The 16,280-nt window shown below is 38.4% G+C and overlaps 3 protein-coding genes across 4 annotated transcripts; 2 read left to right on the forward strand and 1 right to left on the reverse strand.

The window, feature by feature from the left end:
• The first annotated feature begins 1,187 nt into the window (after window positions 1-1,187).
• On the forward strand, window positions 1,188-6,343 carry LOC113496858 (T-complex protein 1 subunit alpha). Its single transcript, XM_026876225.1, has 9 exons — window positions 1,188-1,347; window positions 1,616-1,739; window positions 1,953-2,070; window positions 2,383-2,564; window positions 2,959-3,223; window positions 3,347-3,690; window positions 3,856-4,048; window positions 4,211-4,351; window positions 5,282-6,343. Exons 1-9 carry the CDS (start codon window positions 1,275-1,277, stop codon window positions 5,504-5,506), a joined length of 1,665 nt encoding a protein of 554 aa, XP_026732026.1. The 5' UTR covers window positions 1,188-1,274; the 3' UTR covers window positions 5,507-6,343.
• A 680-nt stretch (window positions 6,344-7,023) lies between these two features.
• Window positions 7,024-8,739, forward strand: LOC113496861 (valacyclovir hydrolase). Its single transcript, XM_026876229.1, has 5 exons — window positions 7,024-7,302; window positions 7,430-7,687; window positions 7,951-8,104; window positions 8,200-8,455; window positions 8,563-8,739. Exons 1-5 carry the CDS (start codon window positions 7,213-7,215, stop codon window positions 8,654-8,656), a joined length of 852 nt encoding a protein of 283 aa, XP_026732030.1. The 5' UTR covers window positions 7,024-7,212; the 3' UTR covers window positions 8,657-8,739.
• Window positions 8,740-8,827: 88 nt separating this feature from the next.
• On the reverse strand, window positions 8,828-16,250 carry LOC113496857 (serine/threonine-protein kinase Warts). 2 transcript variants are annotated; one of them, XM_026876224.1, is made up of 5 exons: window positions 15,950-16,250; window positions 15,072-15,562; window positions 12,347-14,474; window positions 10,421-10,707; window positions 8,828-10,346 (listed from the first exon to the last, which is right to left on the reverse strand). In XM_026876224.1, the coding sequence occupies exons 2-5, from the start codon at window positions 15,321-15,323 to the stop codon at window positions 9,924-9,926; spliced, it is 3,090 nt and encodes a 1,029-aa protein (XP_026732025.1). In that variant the 5' UTR covers window positions 15,324-15,562; window positions 15,950-16,250; the 3' UTR covers window positions 8,828-9,923. The 2 variants fall into 2 exon arrangements, with proteins under 2 accessions (XP_026732025.1, XP_026732024.1); XM_026876223.1 differs by having other exon boundaries at window positions 15,943-16,250.
• Window positions 16,251-16,280: the final 30 nt, after the last annotated feature.

Genomic DNA, 16,280 nt, shown 5'->3' on the forward strand with positions numbered 1-16,280 from the left:
TAGAAAATGCCTCGATTATCTAATTGTTTTAATAGGTACCAACAACATCTAAGTGGCGAATATTACCTACTTTATACAACGCTTCCAAGCCATATGCATAAAGGTAGAACTCAGTTCGATATTCGTAATCGACAACATTTAAATAATATTTCTAGTAAGTTGGATATTTTTATAAACGAAATAGCAGCCGAATGCGAAAATTTAAGTGGAAAACAATAGAAAATTTAAAAAACCCCGTCATTAACAATCGGTACAACAATATTGACAATCGGATTTAAAATTCCCATTTTCCGATCACCAGATTTACTGTATGTATTTTACCCACACAACCTTCAAACGGCTCATCCGATTTTTTTATCCAACTTGTCTAAACTCACACATAATTCACCTTTAATACGTAACAAACTAAACTGAAATCGTTCTATTCGTTTGGGAGTTGTGATGCCACAGACAGACAGACACGTCCAACTTACAAAACGCCTTTTTACACTGGAGATTAAAAACAAAGACCCCAAATTACTTGTATAGACCAGGTTATCAAGCGATGCATTTCACTGAATTTTAACCCGCGTATGGGAAGCCCCTGAGTGTGGGCAAACAAACGACATATCGACTGATGAAAACCCGCCTCTCTGTAAGTTAGGTGATTAAGTCGTAAAGCAATAATAATATGATGGAACCAATAATAGACTGATTTCAAAATGAACCCGAAACACGGCCCCATCGTTCTTAGAAGTATTTTTTTTATTCTCACGAAAGCATTATCTAATCCTTACTAATATTATAAATGTGAAAGTGTGGATGTTTGTTACTCAATCACGCACGGCTGAACGAATTTGGATGAAATTTGACATGCATAATAGCCAATGACATGGAAAAGAACATAGGATACCTTTTATCCCGATTTCTTAAGTAGTTCCCGAGGGAAAATTCAAAATATGTGTAAAACAACAAAAAGTATTGACATATATCTTTTAATCACGCGGATGAAATCACGGGCAACAGCTATTATTAAATATACATGTAAAAGTCAAGTATTTTAGCGCAGTGTAGCATTAATATACTAGATTTCTGAATCTTGGGGCCTTGAACTTTGAAGTTCTTAATTCACAAATGCAAAATATTTAAATGCCAACACTATTTGATACTGGCAATAAACAAAATGTCATTTGACATTTTATTTAGTTTGTTGGCAACATTGTGAGGTTCTTCCAGAATCAAAAAAGTGTGACGGGCGATTATTTTATGAATTTTGTGTTAAATTTCAATTAAAAATGTCGACACTTGCAGCAGCTTTATCCGTCGCGGGAACCAGAACCTCAGGAGCGTCAGTCAGAACACAAAATGGTGATGTTTACATGATAATTTACACGAGGTTTTAGTACTCCGGTAGATCACATGCATAGCGACTTATGGTTACATTTTTGTAAATATCTCAGAAAGAACTTAGAAATAAAGCAAAAAAATGTATTTTTACGTGATTTTATCGTATAAAGATTAGTTTGATTTGGTTAACATGTCCCAGATCATAAATTTATGTTTTATAAAATAATAACCTATGTGTTTATGAGTGGGAGACAATGGAGTCTCATAAAATAAAACGATTTGTTTGTAGTAATGGCAGCCGCAGCTATAGCCAACATTGTGAAAAGTTCCCTGGGACCCGTGGGTCTCGACAAAATGTTGGTTGATGATATTGGAGATGTAACTGTCACAAATGATGGTGCTACCATTCTGAAGTAAGTTCACTTTTGACATGATAAATGATGGCTACATAAATGTATATATAAAATTAATGAAAATCCTAGTTTTATTCAACAACTTGGACAAGAATCTTGAATGATTTTATTTGAATGAAAGTTATCACGATTCAAAAGTTTACTCTACAAGAATACTATATAAGCTATACTTCTTACATACCATCACCTAATAGAACCGTATCCCCTTTTAAGGATGTTGGAAGTAGAGCATCCCGCCGCTAAAGTTCTGGTAGAACTGGCACAGCTACAAGATGAGGAGGTTGGAGATGGTACCACATCAGTTGTGATCATTGCTGCTGAGCTACTGAAGGTAAACAGATTTCCTCTAGTAACCATGACAACAGTAAATATAAAGTTCAACCTCTAAGGTCGGTTCAGGTATCAGTTTTATCAGATGATAATTATTTACTAAAATTAGTAGCATAAATTCATTATTTTGTCTTGTCTTACTTAGTCAAATGTTCTTACAATCTTTCATTTGGTCAAAATAATTATTTCCTCTTTTTTAAATAGTTTCATGTACATGTCAATTCTTTCAGAACTTGATACCATTCTTAGTACATTTTACAAGTAAAAATGCTCCTGTAGTTATGGTTTTAATGTTTTTTTTCTATTGTTACAGAATGCAGATGAACTAGTAAAGAACAAGATCCACCCAACAAGTATTATCTCTGGTTACCGACTAGCCTGCAAAGAGGCCGTCAAATATGTGCAGGACAACCTCACAGTTACCGTGGCATCTCTTGGCAGACCGTCTATTGTCAACGCTGCTAAGACCACCATGTCTTCCAAACTAATTGGAGCGTATCCTTTTAACAATTCTTTAAAAAATAATAATATAGTCGGTAGTCTCAATCAAAAAGACTTAGGTAGGTAGCTTATTTTTCTAAATAGTTGTAAAAAAGTAAATTTATTTTTACTATTCCAGGTTTAAACTTAAGACATATTATAGGAAATATAAATATTTTACAGGGATATACTATTATTATTACTCAAAAGTGATGATGACTCGTTATTGATGGAGTTAGTCATAATAGTGATTTGAAAGTCATTGCTTAGTGATTTTGTGCATTTATTTCTTTTGAAATTGACAACCATTGTTATCGCAAGCAGAGCATATCTGAAAGCAGGCACAAGCTACAAAACAATATTTCACAAAATTGGTTTTTTACATGACATTTCCTTAAACATAATGCAGTGATGCTGATTTCTTCTCCGAAATGGTTGTGGATGCCGCAATGGCAGTCAAAGTGACAGACTACAAGGGTAACCCATCTTACCCCATTAAGGCTATCAACATTCTGAAGGCTCACGGTCGCAGCGCCCGGGAGAGCGTGTTGGTGAAAGGGTACGCTCTTAACTGCACTGTGGCCTCTCAGGCTATGCCCAAGAAGATCTTGAACGCTAAGATCGCGTGTCTCGACTTCTCGCTGCAGAAAACTAAGATGAAGATGGGAGTGCAGGTAAGAACGTGTTTAGTCGTAAAAACCATGATTCCATAGTCTGGAAGTCTACATTTTTGGGATCAATTTCTAAAATTGATTTTTCATGTAACTAGCAAATTGAAAACTACTTAAATTTTGTAGGTTCTAGTAACAGACCCAGAAAAGCTAGAAGCCATCCGCGCCCGTGAGCTGGACATCACTAAGGAGCGTCTGCAAAAGATCTTGTCGACCGGCGTCAATGTAGTCCTCTGCTCGGGCGGTATCGACGACCTCTGCCTCAAATACTTCGTCGAGTCCGGCGCTATGGGCGTGCGTCGCGTCAAAAAGTCCGACCTCAAGAGAATCGCTAAGGCCACTGGTGCCGCCTTCTTGACGTCACTCACCAACATGGACGGAGAGGAAGTCTTTGAACCTAGCATGGTGGGAGAAGCAGCTGAAGTTGTACAGGAACAGATTTGTGATGACCAGCTGATTTTGATCAAGGGGTAAGATACTGCTCTCTACATGTTTGTGTATATTTTGGATACTGTAGCTTGTTTACATCAACATTAACATAATTACGACATACTTAATGTATTTAAGGAGTAAGAACATTACAAATGCAGTTAAACCTAAAAAGTCCTAAATCTAAAGTTTTGGTACGTTTCCAGGCCGGTCGCGCGCACGGCGGCGTCCATAATCCTGCGCGGTCCGACGGACGCGTACTGCGACGAGATGGAGCGCTCCACCCACGACGCGCTGTGCGCCGTCCGCCGCGTGCTGGAGTCCGGCCGCCTCGTGCCCGGCGGCGGCGCCGTCGAGGCCGCGCTCTCCATCTACCTCGAGAACTTCGCCACCACGCTGGTGAGCTAACATGCACAGATTACTTAATTATAAGCAATAGAAAGGAACTTCGTGGAAAAACTTTGAGAAGATAAATTTTAGTTATCTGAATATTTGATGACTATCATATTAATTGCGAGAGTCCTTCACACAAATATATCTTATTTATGTACATTTTGACAGAGTTCCCGCGAACAGCTCGCTATCGCTGCCTTCGCGCAGTCCCTGCTCGTTATCCCGAAGACTTTGGCCGTGAACGCGGCGCGGGACGCCACAGACCTCGTGGCCAAGTTACGGGCGTACCACAACTCTTCACAGACCAAGGTAATCCTTTCTGCTTGACTGACTGCTGCTTCCAATCTTTGCTAATATTATAATACTTTTAAAAGTTGGAGGTTAACCCATATAGTACCATTTTTTTGAGAGTAAGCACGGTCGCATGCTTCATTTAAGAATATTTTTGTCAAGAGTTAACAAATTGTATTTCAAAAGTTAGGTTTTTGCACACACGCGTGAACTCGATTCTCTATGTAAACGACGGTCCGTCGGAAAGCAGTTATGAACTTGTTTGTTGTACCTGACTTTCTGCTGGATCCGTTTATGGTTTTCAACATTTAGATGCCTCCAAAGCCATAAGCAGAAAGTACTCCGTTCTTTTGAGCACATTTTCATACTTTGTATGTACCACGAAAAGTGCAGTCAAATATTCAAAATAGTTCCAATTATAGTCCGATTTTTAATTCGAGGCAGTAAAATGACAATTGCAACTGTCATTTATACAAAAAAGGGTGACCCGCTACAATAGTGATGTTTGGACATCCTACTACGACGATGACATTTAGTCATGCTTTATTTTATTATGTATCAAAAATTTACTATTGCTATTAATTGAGCTTTTATAATCGTGATGCGCACGACTTTTTTTGCATGGTAAGGTGCTTCATCTTATACCAGCACCGCATTTGGCTTTAATTTTATAAATTTAAATTATTATTTTTTTTACATTTAAAAACAGTCACCGTGCATGTCTTTTGATTAATTGTCGTAAATATATTTTTTTTATACTGAGCTAATTTGATATCTGTTTAAAAAAATGTAAGCTCGACTAACTTTTGATTGTAATAAGTCGATTCTAACACATCACTATTTATTTGGAATTAAAAACCTGCCACACTGGAAATGTCATTTTACTGCCTCGAATTAAAAATCGGACTATAGTAACCAAATTCTTCATTGAAACGTCTTCTTTTTTAGGTTGAGCACGCTAACCTTAAGTGGGTCGGTCTCGATCTGACGGAAGGAGTCCTTCGCGACAACCTGGCGGCCGGAGTACTAGAGCCCGCCATCTCCAAGGTCAAGTCCCTTAAGTTCGCCACAGAAGCCGCGATCACGATTCTCCGTATTGACGACATGATCAAACTGGACCCCGAACAGAAGGGCAAGAGCTACGAGGATGCCTGCCACGCGGGCGAACTATAAATACTTAATAAGCAACGCTACACTCGCGACTAACGTAACATTGGCTTAAGATTATTCCTATATTAAAATGTCGTGTTAGCCGTGAGGTCAGCGGAAGGCGATCTCAGTACTGCACTTGACTGAACTCAAATACACAGGAAATGGTATGGCATCATATCAAAGAGGAGTTTGTGTTCAAAGCCCGCCTCCCATCACTAAATTACCGTCAGTCACGTGATCGTTTAGCACCTCGTTACGAAGATATCACTTGTTTGTCAACCAATGTGGTGCTAATTTAAATTAACTATTTTCGATTTTTCTAATAAAATCACAAAATAATTATTTTATTCTAGTATAAAAAATAGTTAAAATGTGCTGAGATCAATCTATGACATAATAGAATGCTTGAGGTGCCTGTATGTCGATGTACTGGTTTAGTACATATTGAGTGTATAACTAACATTTTGAGACCAAACACACTGTCTCTGATGCCTTTATTATTCAATCGTTTTACTTATAAGCTATAAAATAGTATTATTGTTAATGTATGTGCATCTTCACTAAAGCAGATATTAATTAATTTTCGTCAAGGCATTTTTGGTTGGGTCAGTAAAAAGCTAGCGAACTTGTATTCTTTTGGAAGTGATCCTTTTTATTGTAAGTTAGTTGGAAGATTTATGTGATCAGATAAATAGGTTGTCATCTGTATTTGCGCAGGGTTATACACCGTCACAATAAGTTGCATCCATAGAAGGTTAATTTATTTTAAGAAACCGTCAATGCTTTTAACATTTAATGCTAGTTTATTTGCTAGGGCGTGTCGTGCGTCGTCACACTGATAATAAAATTTTAATACTAGTTTGTTGTTTTGTTTTGTCCCTCTTTGCAGATGAAATATTTTAAATTCCTATTACAAAAGTGTAGTAATAGTCATGACGTACTTATCAAAGTAACCATACTTTTTTTCAGCTTAGGTACTTCAAAAAGTAAACCAGCTAGTGTTAGCAAGCAAATGATTTTATTAAGGCAGTCGTAATTTTATTCTGGTAATGTTTGTTGCCGTCGCAATTTACTTTTAAACAGTTCTTAGAAAAAAGTGTATTTGTCTACATTGGTTACCCTTATCTAATGAAATAGAGTACGGCTGCCACAGAAGCAATGTCAATGGGAGTTACAATTTCATCTTTCAAATTATCAATGCTGTTTGTCCAAAATAAGGTAATAACGAATGCTGCATAAGAAAATTATGTTAAAATAAGGCTGTTTATAATTTGTTTGATTATCTACTTAATTGAAAAATATATCCAATAACCAAAAGGGTTCAAGGACATTTGCACCACCTTAATGAACCAAGATCTCACCTTCATCTTTTTCAGGGATTTCCAATGCATGCTGTTCAGGATTACAACAATAATTTAATCCCAAGCTGCGCTGGGGTCGACTTCGAACTATATAGAAAAATGATAAAATAAGTAAATTATTTTATTCTGTGCTCGATAACTGTCAGACAAAGTTGTCGTCTTGTCATGTCTTGTCAGCACAGCTCAATCAGCTGTCAACAAACTGATAAAAATGATATCTATAATAATAGTCATTTCATATGTACATAATACCTAAACTGTGATAAAAAGAATATAATACTCGTATTTTACGATTCGTAAACAAGACTATCTTTGATAAACCTAGCTCATCGTTCAAAAAGATCACAGCGAAATACCTTGTCAACAATGTTACTGAAAGTTAAAACTTTGATTTTGCCGATGACTATTATTGGCAAAAATGCACTTCGTGGTCTCTCTACGGCGGCACTTCCAAAGGTAAAAATATAATTACAAGGTGTATAGTAGTAAATTAATTGTAAAACACATCATGGCAGGTAAGTCCGAATCCGAACAGTTTCGTATGTTTGCACTTTTACTTTAATAAAGTAATTTTATGTTTCAGGAAGAGAAAATAAAGGTCAATGATTGCGTTATAAACTATGTAAAAGTTGGTACTGGTGCTCACCATGCAATGTTCTTGCCGGGTGCTTTAGGCACAATATGGACTGAAGGCAAACCTCAAGTCGAAGGGTTCGATCGGGAAAAGTTTACGTTAGTAGCTTGGGACCCTCCTGGATATGGGAAAAGCAGACCACCTGAAAAGAAATTCACAACAGATTTTTATGAAAAAGATGCTGAAACTGCTTATGAGTTTATGAAGGTAGATAATGCTGGATATATAGATAATATTGACAACAAGTGCAGACATCTATTACTTTACAAGCATCTACTTCATAAAGTTTTACTGTAATTGGCATATTATTAGATTTCTAAAGAAAAATAACTTAAAAAAAAAACAGAGTTTTTTGCTTATCTGTGTTCTTAGTATTGAAATATTCAAGCCAAATATCTGTCTTATTCTATGTATAACTATATCAACACTACATACAAGATTGACTAACCAAATTTGTCTGTTTTCCAAAGGCTTTAAATATCCCAAAATACTCACTGCTAGGATTCAGTGATGGTGCTATAACAAGTATGATCCATGCTGCTAAGTACCCTGAAGCAGTAAACAAGTTAGTGATCTGGGGAGCTAACTCATTTATATTGCCTAATGAGTTGGCAATGTATAAAAGTAAGTGCCTTATTTTAATGTTAGCATTCTGTAGTCTAAACATTATGTAGTTATGCTTTTTTGAAAATTGTTTTTGTTATTTTATTACTTTGCAGAAATCAGAGATATCAACTCCTGGTCTAAAAGGATGAGAGACCCTCTAATTGAGGTGTATGGAGAGGAGAGGTTTGCAGCATATAATGCTAGCTGGGTAGACATAATGGAAGAAATTTACAATGCAAACAAAGGAAACATTTGTAATGAACTTTTAAAGGATATCAAATGTCCTACCTTTATACTGTATGGGCAGAAAGACCCCTTAGTGGACAGTGTTCATGCCTCACACTTGCACACACACATAAGTGGATCTAGGTACAGAAATATTATCATATCATTTTATTTACAGTTCACTTACTTTCATTGCATATTTATGAAGTGCAGTTATAACTAAATACTAACATGTATATTTATTTTCCTAGGATTCATCTCTATCCTGAAGGCAAACATCATATACATTTGAAATATGCTGAAGATTTCAATAAGAAAGTGCAGGAGTTTTTGATTAAGCATTAGTTATAAGGTTATTTTCATTTGGTGCTATAAGTACAATTCAATCAATGCATTCTAAAGTTCTTTTATAAATGTTTAAAGACTGAGTCCTTGTTTTAATGACCACAATCCTATTTAAAATAATGCTAAACATCAGTGTGGAACTATCAAAAGGTTATGAAAGAAAATATTAACAAAAATTCCCATATTTTATTTTCATTCACTTATAAGCATGATTCATTTCAGAATAAAACAATTTACATTCAATAACACATAATTTAAATTGAAGTGACTCATATTTTACTGTACAAATGAAAAAAATGGCGCTCTAATAACGACCACAAACAAGCAGTTTATTATTGTATGGCGGCTGACAACGCCTTTTGTTCTCATTACTTTGTTATTTACTTTGCGACTATATAATTGAATATTGTTAGTTTAATGGTAGTTACAAAATCTTGCATATTTAAACACAACAATTCGACTTGAAATGTGCGCTACCATAAGAAAAATAATAAAATCGAAGTAATACTTCAAGCACAGCAAATGAAGTACGCGTCGACTTTTGTTTTGTTAATAAATATGTATTGCACTCAGTACATACGTCGAGTTATAAAACTTTATCTACTATGTTGTAGTATACAATCGACCCATCACAAATTCTGTATCATACACGTGTAAAAATGTTAATATTGAAATTCTAAGGCACACATTATGAGCTAGTGTCCTGAAGACTAAATGGAAGCACAGTATGATTGACTATTGCCAATTTTTGTATGACGTTCATGAATCATAAGTAAACGTTTTACACATATGTAAACAAACACACATAAGCGACCTACCTCGATAAATACATAAGAAAATATAGTGACAATCATTCGTTAATTCCAGTAAGCTTGTTCTTATCTCATAAATAATTTCTCTAGTTACAAAAAATAGTATACACTGAATGGAGTTTAGACATCGGGAGGCGCACCGCGACCGCCGCCGGCCGCGGCCACCGCTCGGGAACAGCACCATAGGTAAGCTATGCACTACTGTGATCCATTCGTTACATATATTACACTGAAATAAGATTACTCTTACAAATACATAACGATACAATATTACAACATTATCACCGGGATTATTAACAATACGGCTTTTTAATTAATTTTAAATACGTTATATTCGTTACGTTTACAAAAACTATTTTTTTTAATAGAGAGAGTCAAAGGCACACACTTTGTAAAAAAATCCTACAAGTTAGTCTCAGTGTCTCTTTTATCACTGTCGGAGTCGCGGAGTCGTTCTATACGTACACGGGTCCCTGGTTGTCGTTATCGTCTAGATTAATTTTGTTCGTGTACCCGTCGTCGAAGAACCTCCGGAACGTGAACTCGAAGAAGCCGTGGAACGTCTTCCCGTTGTCGAGCAGCTCACTGTCCGACTTGTTGGAGTCGGAGCTGCCCGAGTTGCGAAGCTTGTCCGGGTCCACCGGGTCGAAGTTTGACGTGTCCGTGGCGTATTCTATTCGAGGTATGTACGGCGCCACCTGCCTCCGAAGCCCCTTGTCGAAGTCAATGCCGTTGAGGAACGGATGGTTCTTTACCTCGTTGGCGTCCTTGCCGAGCCTCGTCTCCTGTCCCGAGCATAGTTGTAGGATTAAATCCTTGCTCTCTGGAGACAATTTGGCAGCATCGGGGATGTGTAGAGTACTCTCCCAATTTATGACCTGTGTAAAAAACATGGGGTTATTATGAAGGAAATTGATTAGTGAATAGAAAATAATAATGAACAAGTACTAACTTTGAGTTGCGTTTCAGCAGGCGTGGTGGCTAGGAAGGGTGGCGAGCCGACCAGCATCTCGTAGAGGATGACGCCGACAGACCACCAGTCGCAGAGCTGCGTGTAGCCGGTCCGCTGCAGGACCTCTGGCGCGATGTAGTTGGGCGTCCCCACCAGCGAGTGCGCCAGGCAGCGCTGGTGCTCGCGCTTGCGTCGCCTCTCCAGCGGCTTCAGCTGGTGACACCGACACTCATTCATGGCGCCCCACTCGCCGTCCACAGGATCCATCGAATCCTGTCGTCCGTGATCTGAAATTAAACCACAACATGCTTAGCATCTCAAAAAAATGCCGAAATTTAGGTAAAAGTTAAGGAACTTTCATATGGGATCAGCTTGCATGTCTTGTATAGTTTTATATGTGCCTTTTATAAATTCATATTACTGGGTTTCTGGGTTATAATGTCTTAAAGGTTGAAAAGTACCTATTTACTATAAACAAAGTACAGTCAGCGCCAAAAGTCGATGAACAGAATCAACTTTACAAAACAGCTGTTCACAATAAAATGCCATAAGTTATAGTCGCAACTGGGAAACAAAATAGAATGTACACCAGAAAATTTACAAAAGTCGTTAAACACGAGTATTTCAAAAGTATCTGTGCACTAGTATACCTAATGTCGCTGAACATCATTCTATCAAAAGTCACTAAACAGCAGAAAAAACAAAATTAGGCTAACAAAGTATATTTTTAATGTTGCCGTGACTGTGTTAATGTACCTACTTTTGACGCTTATGTTGTTGAGCTACTTTTGGGACAGTGCTTGCTGTATCTATATCAATACAATTTATAACTATAAAAATGCTGGACCGATTTTGATACAATTTGAATGGAGTGACATTTAAAAACATGGCTATTTAGAATTTTTTAATCCATTGAAATGAAACTACTTTCACGGATTTTACCGCGGTTTAATTTTAGATTTTAGTTCCCGACGTTTCGACACCCTTGCAGGTATCATGGTCACGGGCAGACTGAGATGGTGTTTGTCTTGACAGCAGATTTTGCTCTTTCTACCTTCATATTTTAATTAATTATTTGTTGTCCGACACTGTGTCTTGATGTTTTGCAGCGCTGCTCTTGGGTTTGGCCTTGAGTTTATTTATTATTGGGTCCCAAGTAGGTGATATCTTCCAGCCATCTTCTCTATTGAAATTAGGGTGACAGCTGATAGCGGAGAGAGGCCGTTGCTAAGGGCGCTCCGTCTTTTATAGCGGACTGCTTGTCAAATCCCAGGTTCGAAAGAGGTTTCACTAAGGATCTTGAAGGAGGTTTCACTTTGAGAAGAAGGTTTCGTTAACAATATCTAAAATATTTTCATTTGAATTATTACTTAAAGTAATAAATGAAATATGTGAAATAATAAATTTTATTTAAAATATATTTTTTTATATTATTTTAATATTTTACAAAAAAATAATGGATTAAAAAATTCTAAATAGCCATGTTTTTAAATGTCACTCCATTCAAATTGTATCAAAATCGGTCCAGCATTTTTATAGTTATAAATTGTATTGATATAGATACAGCAAGCACTGTCCCAAAAGTAGCTCAACAACATAAGCGTCAAAAGTAGGTACATTAACACAGTCACGGCAACATTAAAAATATACTTTGTTAGCCTAATTTTGTTTTTTCTGCTGTTTAGTGACTTTGATAGAATGATGTTCAGCGACATTAGGAATACTAGTGCACAGATACTTTTGAAATACTCGTGTTTAACGACTTTTGTAAATTTCTGGTGTACATTCTATTTTGTTTCCCAGTTGTGACTATAACTTATGGCATTTTATTGTGAACAGCTGTTTTGTAAAGTTGATTCTGTTCATCGACTTTTGGCGCTGACTGTACAATGAGGGGAAAAAACTGATATAGATAGGTATGCTTACCATTTCTTTGATAATATTTCGAGTTATGCGTCCATCTGAATCCCGTACATAATCCGAAGTCAGTCAATTTAATATGGCCATCACGATCTATGAGAATATTGTCGGGCTTGATGTCCCTGTGGATGAAGCCCATTTTATGGACACTCTCCACGGCACACGTCAATTCCGCTATGTAAAATCTGGCGAGACTCTCCTCAAATATACCTAGTTTTATTAACAAAGACATCAGATCACCGCCAGGTATATAATCCATCACAAAATATAAGTTGTCTTTATCTTGAAAGCTGTAGTACAGTTTGACGACCCACTCGTTGTCAGCCTCCGCTAAGATGTCCCTCTCGGCCTTAACGTGCGCCACCTGGTTCCGCTTTAGCACGTCAGCTTTACGAAGTGTCTTCATGGCATATAGATGACTAGTATCAATCTTTCTCACTAACGTCACTTCCCCGAAGGCACCGACCCCAATCGGCTTTATCTTCGTGAACATAGACTTATCCATCTTTGCTCTCTTTAATCTAATGTAGTTGGACTCTTTCTGAGACAGCATTTTTCTCATTTGACATTGTGCTTCCGCACTAAGACCTATCTTAGTCATTTCTTTCTCCAACTGCATTCGTCTAAACGTTCGCTGTTTATACGACTTTAAAATGTTCTCGACATGCTGCTCCATGAAGAACTTGAAAGCTTGAGGTGAATAATTTCTCACTTTACAATCCCGACGTTCGTCTTCCTTTTCTTTACTGATATTCTTTCTTTCTGGTATAGGAGATTGATGCCTGATCTTTTCTACGCCCTTTGACCGTCTTTCCGATGAACCGTTTGAACTCTTATCAGAACCAGATGCTATGACACTATCTTTAAGAAGATTGTTGGTGCAATTTTGGTTTGGACATTTTATTTCTAATTGAGAAGTTTCCCCTTTCATATCGCAATTGTTTGAAAACTTTTTATGTAAAGGAGAGTGGTGGGAATTGACAGTGGTCGTATTGTCGTTTTGATTACCATATGGCGGTGGTGGTATTGGATGCATTCCTCTCTGTACGGCAAGAGCTTGCATAGTGATCGCATAACTCGGTGGCTCTGTAGTGGGGACGGTGGGAGTTGTCGCTGTCGGTATGACCGGCGGCGTCGAGCCGGGCGAGGACGGCTTGGGCGCTAGTGGATAGCTCGGCGGAGTTTGTGCCTGCTGCTTTTGTTGGATAGAACTAGCGTACGAAGGCGGCGGAGGCTGTGCTACAGAGCTAGCCACAGGAGGAGGTGCTACAGGCGCGATGGCCGTTTGAAGAACAGGTTTCTGGACTTGTGTACTCTTGACGGACTGCATGATGATCGGGGGCTGCACCGCTTGTCTCGCAGTCCACGCCTGAATAGGCGTAGGGCGAGTCATTCCAGACGCCGACCCTGTCGATTGCGTCACCGTAATCGGACTCGGCGACCCGGCAGAAGTCCCTCCCGAGTATATACCTGACGACGGACTCTTCCTGTAATCCTGTGATTGCGTAGGACTCTGGCGATTCTGCATAGACACAGAATATGATGGAGGAGGCGGCACGCCTGAAAGTGGATAGGGAGGCGGGAGCTCCGCTCCTCCACCTGAAGATTGGTACATGCTTAGGGCCTGAATTTGCTGCGTCAACTGCTGTTGTACTTGGGGGCCGTTCTGCACGATCATAGGCTGGCGGGCGGGCGGCGCGGGCGCACCCGCGGCCACGGGGCTGGTGCCGCGCGCGGGCGGCAGCGGCGGCGCGGGGGACATGCGCTTCATGAGCTGCTGCACCGACGGCATCACCGGCGGCGTGGACGGACATCGCGGCGGGGGCGGGGGCGGGGGCTCGGAGAATCCGCTGGGCGAGTATTGCCGGCTCAATTTCTCATGGGGTAGGGGAGGTGCGTCTGACTGTCTGGGACTGTCAGACCGGGAGCTTCCTGCACCAGAGTCCAGTGCAGGGCTGCCTCGGTGAAGATTAATTTCACGTTCTAGACTAGGTTTTCTTATTAGCTTGGAGTTCAGAGCATTCAGATTGCTTGACTTGAGGACTCCATTATGAGATTCCTGCTGTTTGGACAGGTAATCTAACGCTGCATCAAACCGCCCCCCAGCATACTTTAATGCTCTAACAGCAGGGTCCTGTAAAGAACATTTAATAACTTGTAATCTTTATTGACTAATAAAGATGGCAGCATGTATCTAGGACCTACCTAGACCTACCTACCTACCTAGGTTTAAATACATAATTTTTTATACGTAAAAATTGTGCAATTGTTTGTGCCATTCTATTCAATAAAATATTATCAAGAAGTCTACTGACAATTATTAAAATAGGCCAAAAAAACAAATGTTATTTGAATACAACAGCTATATCAACTAATAGGGCCATCATCAGCCATTTACATAGATTTTAGGAAAGGCTAACAATTAAATAGTTGATCAGATACCATGTTTGTTGTATTTGTTTACCTAACTAAGAATAGCATACCAAACCCAGCTTGCACCTACAGATGAAATATATTTTGTACTGATGTCCAGGTTAAGGTTTAACACAGTAAAAAGGAATCACTATCGGTTAAGCTTTGCAAAAGTAATAAATACTGCTTCTAGAAACATTAATCTGATCACTATTATCACAATGATATTCTCACATCACACTTATATTGTTATTCCTTCTTTTGAATTTTGATATAGAAGTTATTGGTATTATAATATAGAATTAACTATTTTACTAACCTCATCAAATCCTAAGGCAATCAGTTGATTCAAGGACTGTGGTAATGCAGTCAAATCTTTATCAAGACCATTTCCTGATGATGAACTGAAGCCTGAACTGACACCAGAGCTGACAGTGCTGGCTGCTGAGGAGCCGGGGGGCTCAGAGTTTCCATTGTTAGCAAATGGTAGTAGTGAGTTGCGGATCTGGGCTAGTGCCTTCTGATGATAGCCGGAGCGAGCGGCCGCCTGGCGGGGCGCCGGCGGGTTCATGGCGCCCGCGCCCGTGCGCCTCACCTCTCACCCGACCCCTCCCATCACACAAGCACACCCCGCCTGCTCACCACACTCATTATCACTGGTCACTATTGCATTTAAGATACACCCAAATATTGTGCTGCAGCTTGCCTTCACCTCACTTAATTACGTTTGTTTATCTTCTGTTCAATGTTTTGTTTGTTGTGTTATCATGGTATAAACATTCAATAACTTCAAACAGATTTTACAATAAACTGAAAAATAAAAACAAAATTTATTATTAGCACTGATGTACCGCCAATACCCTTCCTATTTACAAAATATCGACACTAAAATAAACTCTAACTGGATTGTTATGTGTTATTTGACAGACACTTTTTGATCAACATTAATAACAATCTCATCAATAAACGAATAATGAATAAAAAATCCAGTAAATTTTGAATATAATGTGCTTTTAACTTGCGTTCTGGATGTACATTCCTGCAGTCAAAGCTGCTGGTTCATTATAAGCCAAAAGAATGTTCAACACGAATCAATCATGACATAGTACTGTGGAATGCCAAAATTAGAGTCAGCTTTGTTTCTATGTTTAACAAATCACAGGCACTTGTAAGGAATATGTTGCACTAACAATTTACCAGAATAATTTTCACTTTCTGCTATTCTGAATAGGAATCACAAACGTCATAATCTCGTAGGATAAAAGTTTCTTCGGAGAGCTCTCACATTACTGATGACATCTTTCTTGGACACCACTAATTATGATTACAATGTCAATGTTCTTATTCAAAGGGAACAACCGAGGATTTGCATAAACTTTTCCATAAACTTAATATTATCCAATGAATTACGAAAACAAAGAACTCTGAAACACAGACATGCAAGTTGGCAAACCATACAAAGCGACCATTTTGAAGAATTACCACATTCTTTTGTATGTTCATTTATGCTACACCATAGTGACGTTTT

The sequence above is a fragment of the Trichoplusia ni genome, chromosome 8, assembly GCF_003590095.1.
Source record: "Trichoplusia ni isolate ovarian cell line Hi5 chromosome 8, tn1, whole genome shotgun sequence".
In the NCBI taxonomy this organism is placed as follows: domain Eukaryota; kingdom Metazoa; phylum Arthropoda; class Insecta; order Lepidoptera; family Noctuidae; genus Trichoplusia; species Trichoplusia ni.

Coding starts and splice junctions, on each gene's coding strand:
- LOC113496858 (XM_026876225.1), top strand. CDS start 1,275: ATGTCGACACTTGCAGCAGCTTTATCCGTCGCGGGAACCAGAACCTCA. Junction 2,071..2,382: donor TTGCTGCTGAGCTACTGAAG/GTAAACAGATTT, acceptor CTATTGTTACAG/AATGCAGATGAACTAGTAAA. Junction 3,224..3,346: donor AGATGAAGATGGGAGTGCAG/GTAAGAACGTGT, acceptor TAAATTTTGTAG/GTTCTAGTAACAGACCCAGA.
- LOC113496861 (XM_026876229.1), top strand. CDS start 7,213: ATGTTACTGAAAGTTAAAACTTTGATTTTGCCGATGACTATTATTGGC. Junction 7,688..7,950: donor CTGCTTATGAGTTTATGAAG/GTAGATAATGCT, acceptor TGTTTTCCAAAG/GCTTTAAATATCCCAAAATA. Junction 8,456..8,562: donor ACACACATAAGTGGATCTAG/GTACAGAAATAT, acceptor TTATTTTCCTAG/GATTCATCTCTATCCTGAAG.
- LOC113496857 (XM_026876224.1), bottom strand. CDS start 15,323: ATGAACCCGCCGGCGCCCCGCCAGGCGGCCGCTCGCTCCGGCTATCAT. Junction 14,475..15,071: donor TTGCCTTAGGATTTGATGAG/GTTAGTAAAATA, acceptor TGTTCTTTACAG/GACCCTGCTGTTAGAGCATT. Junction 10,708..12,346: donor GAAATATTATCAAAGAAATG/GTAAGCATACCT, acceptor GTTTAATTTCAG/ATCACGGACGACAGGATTCG.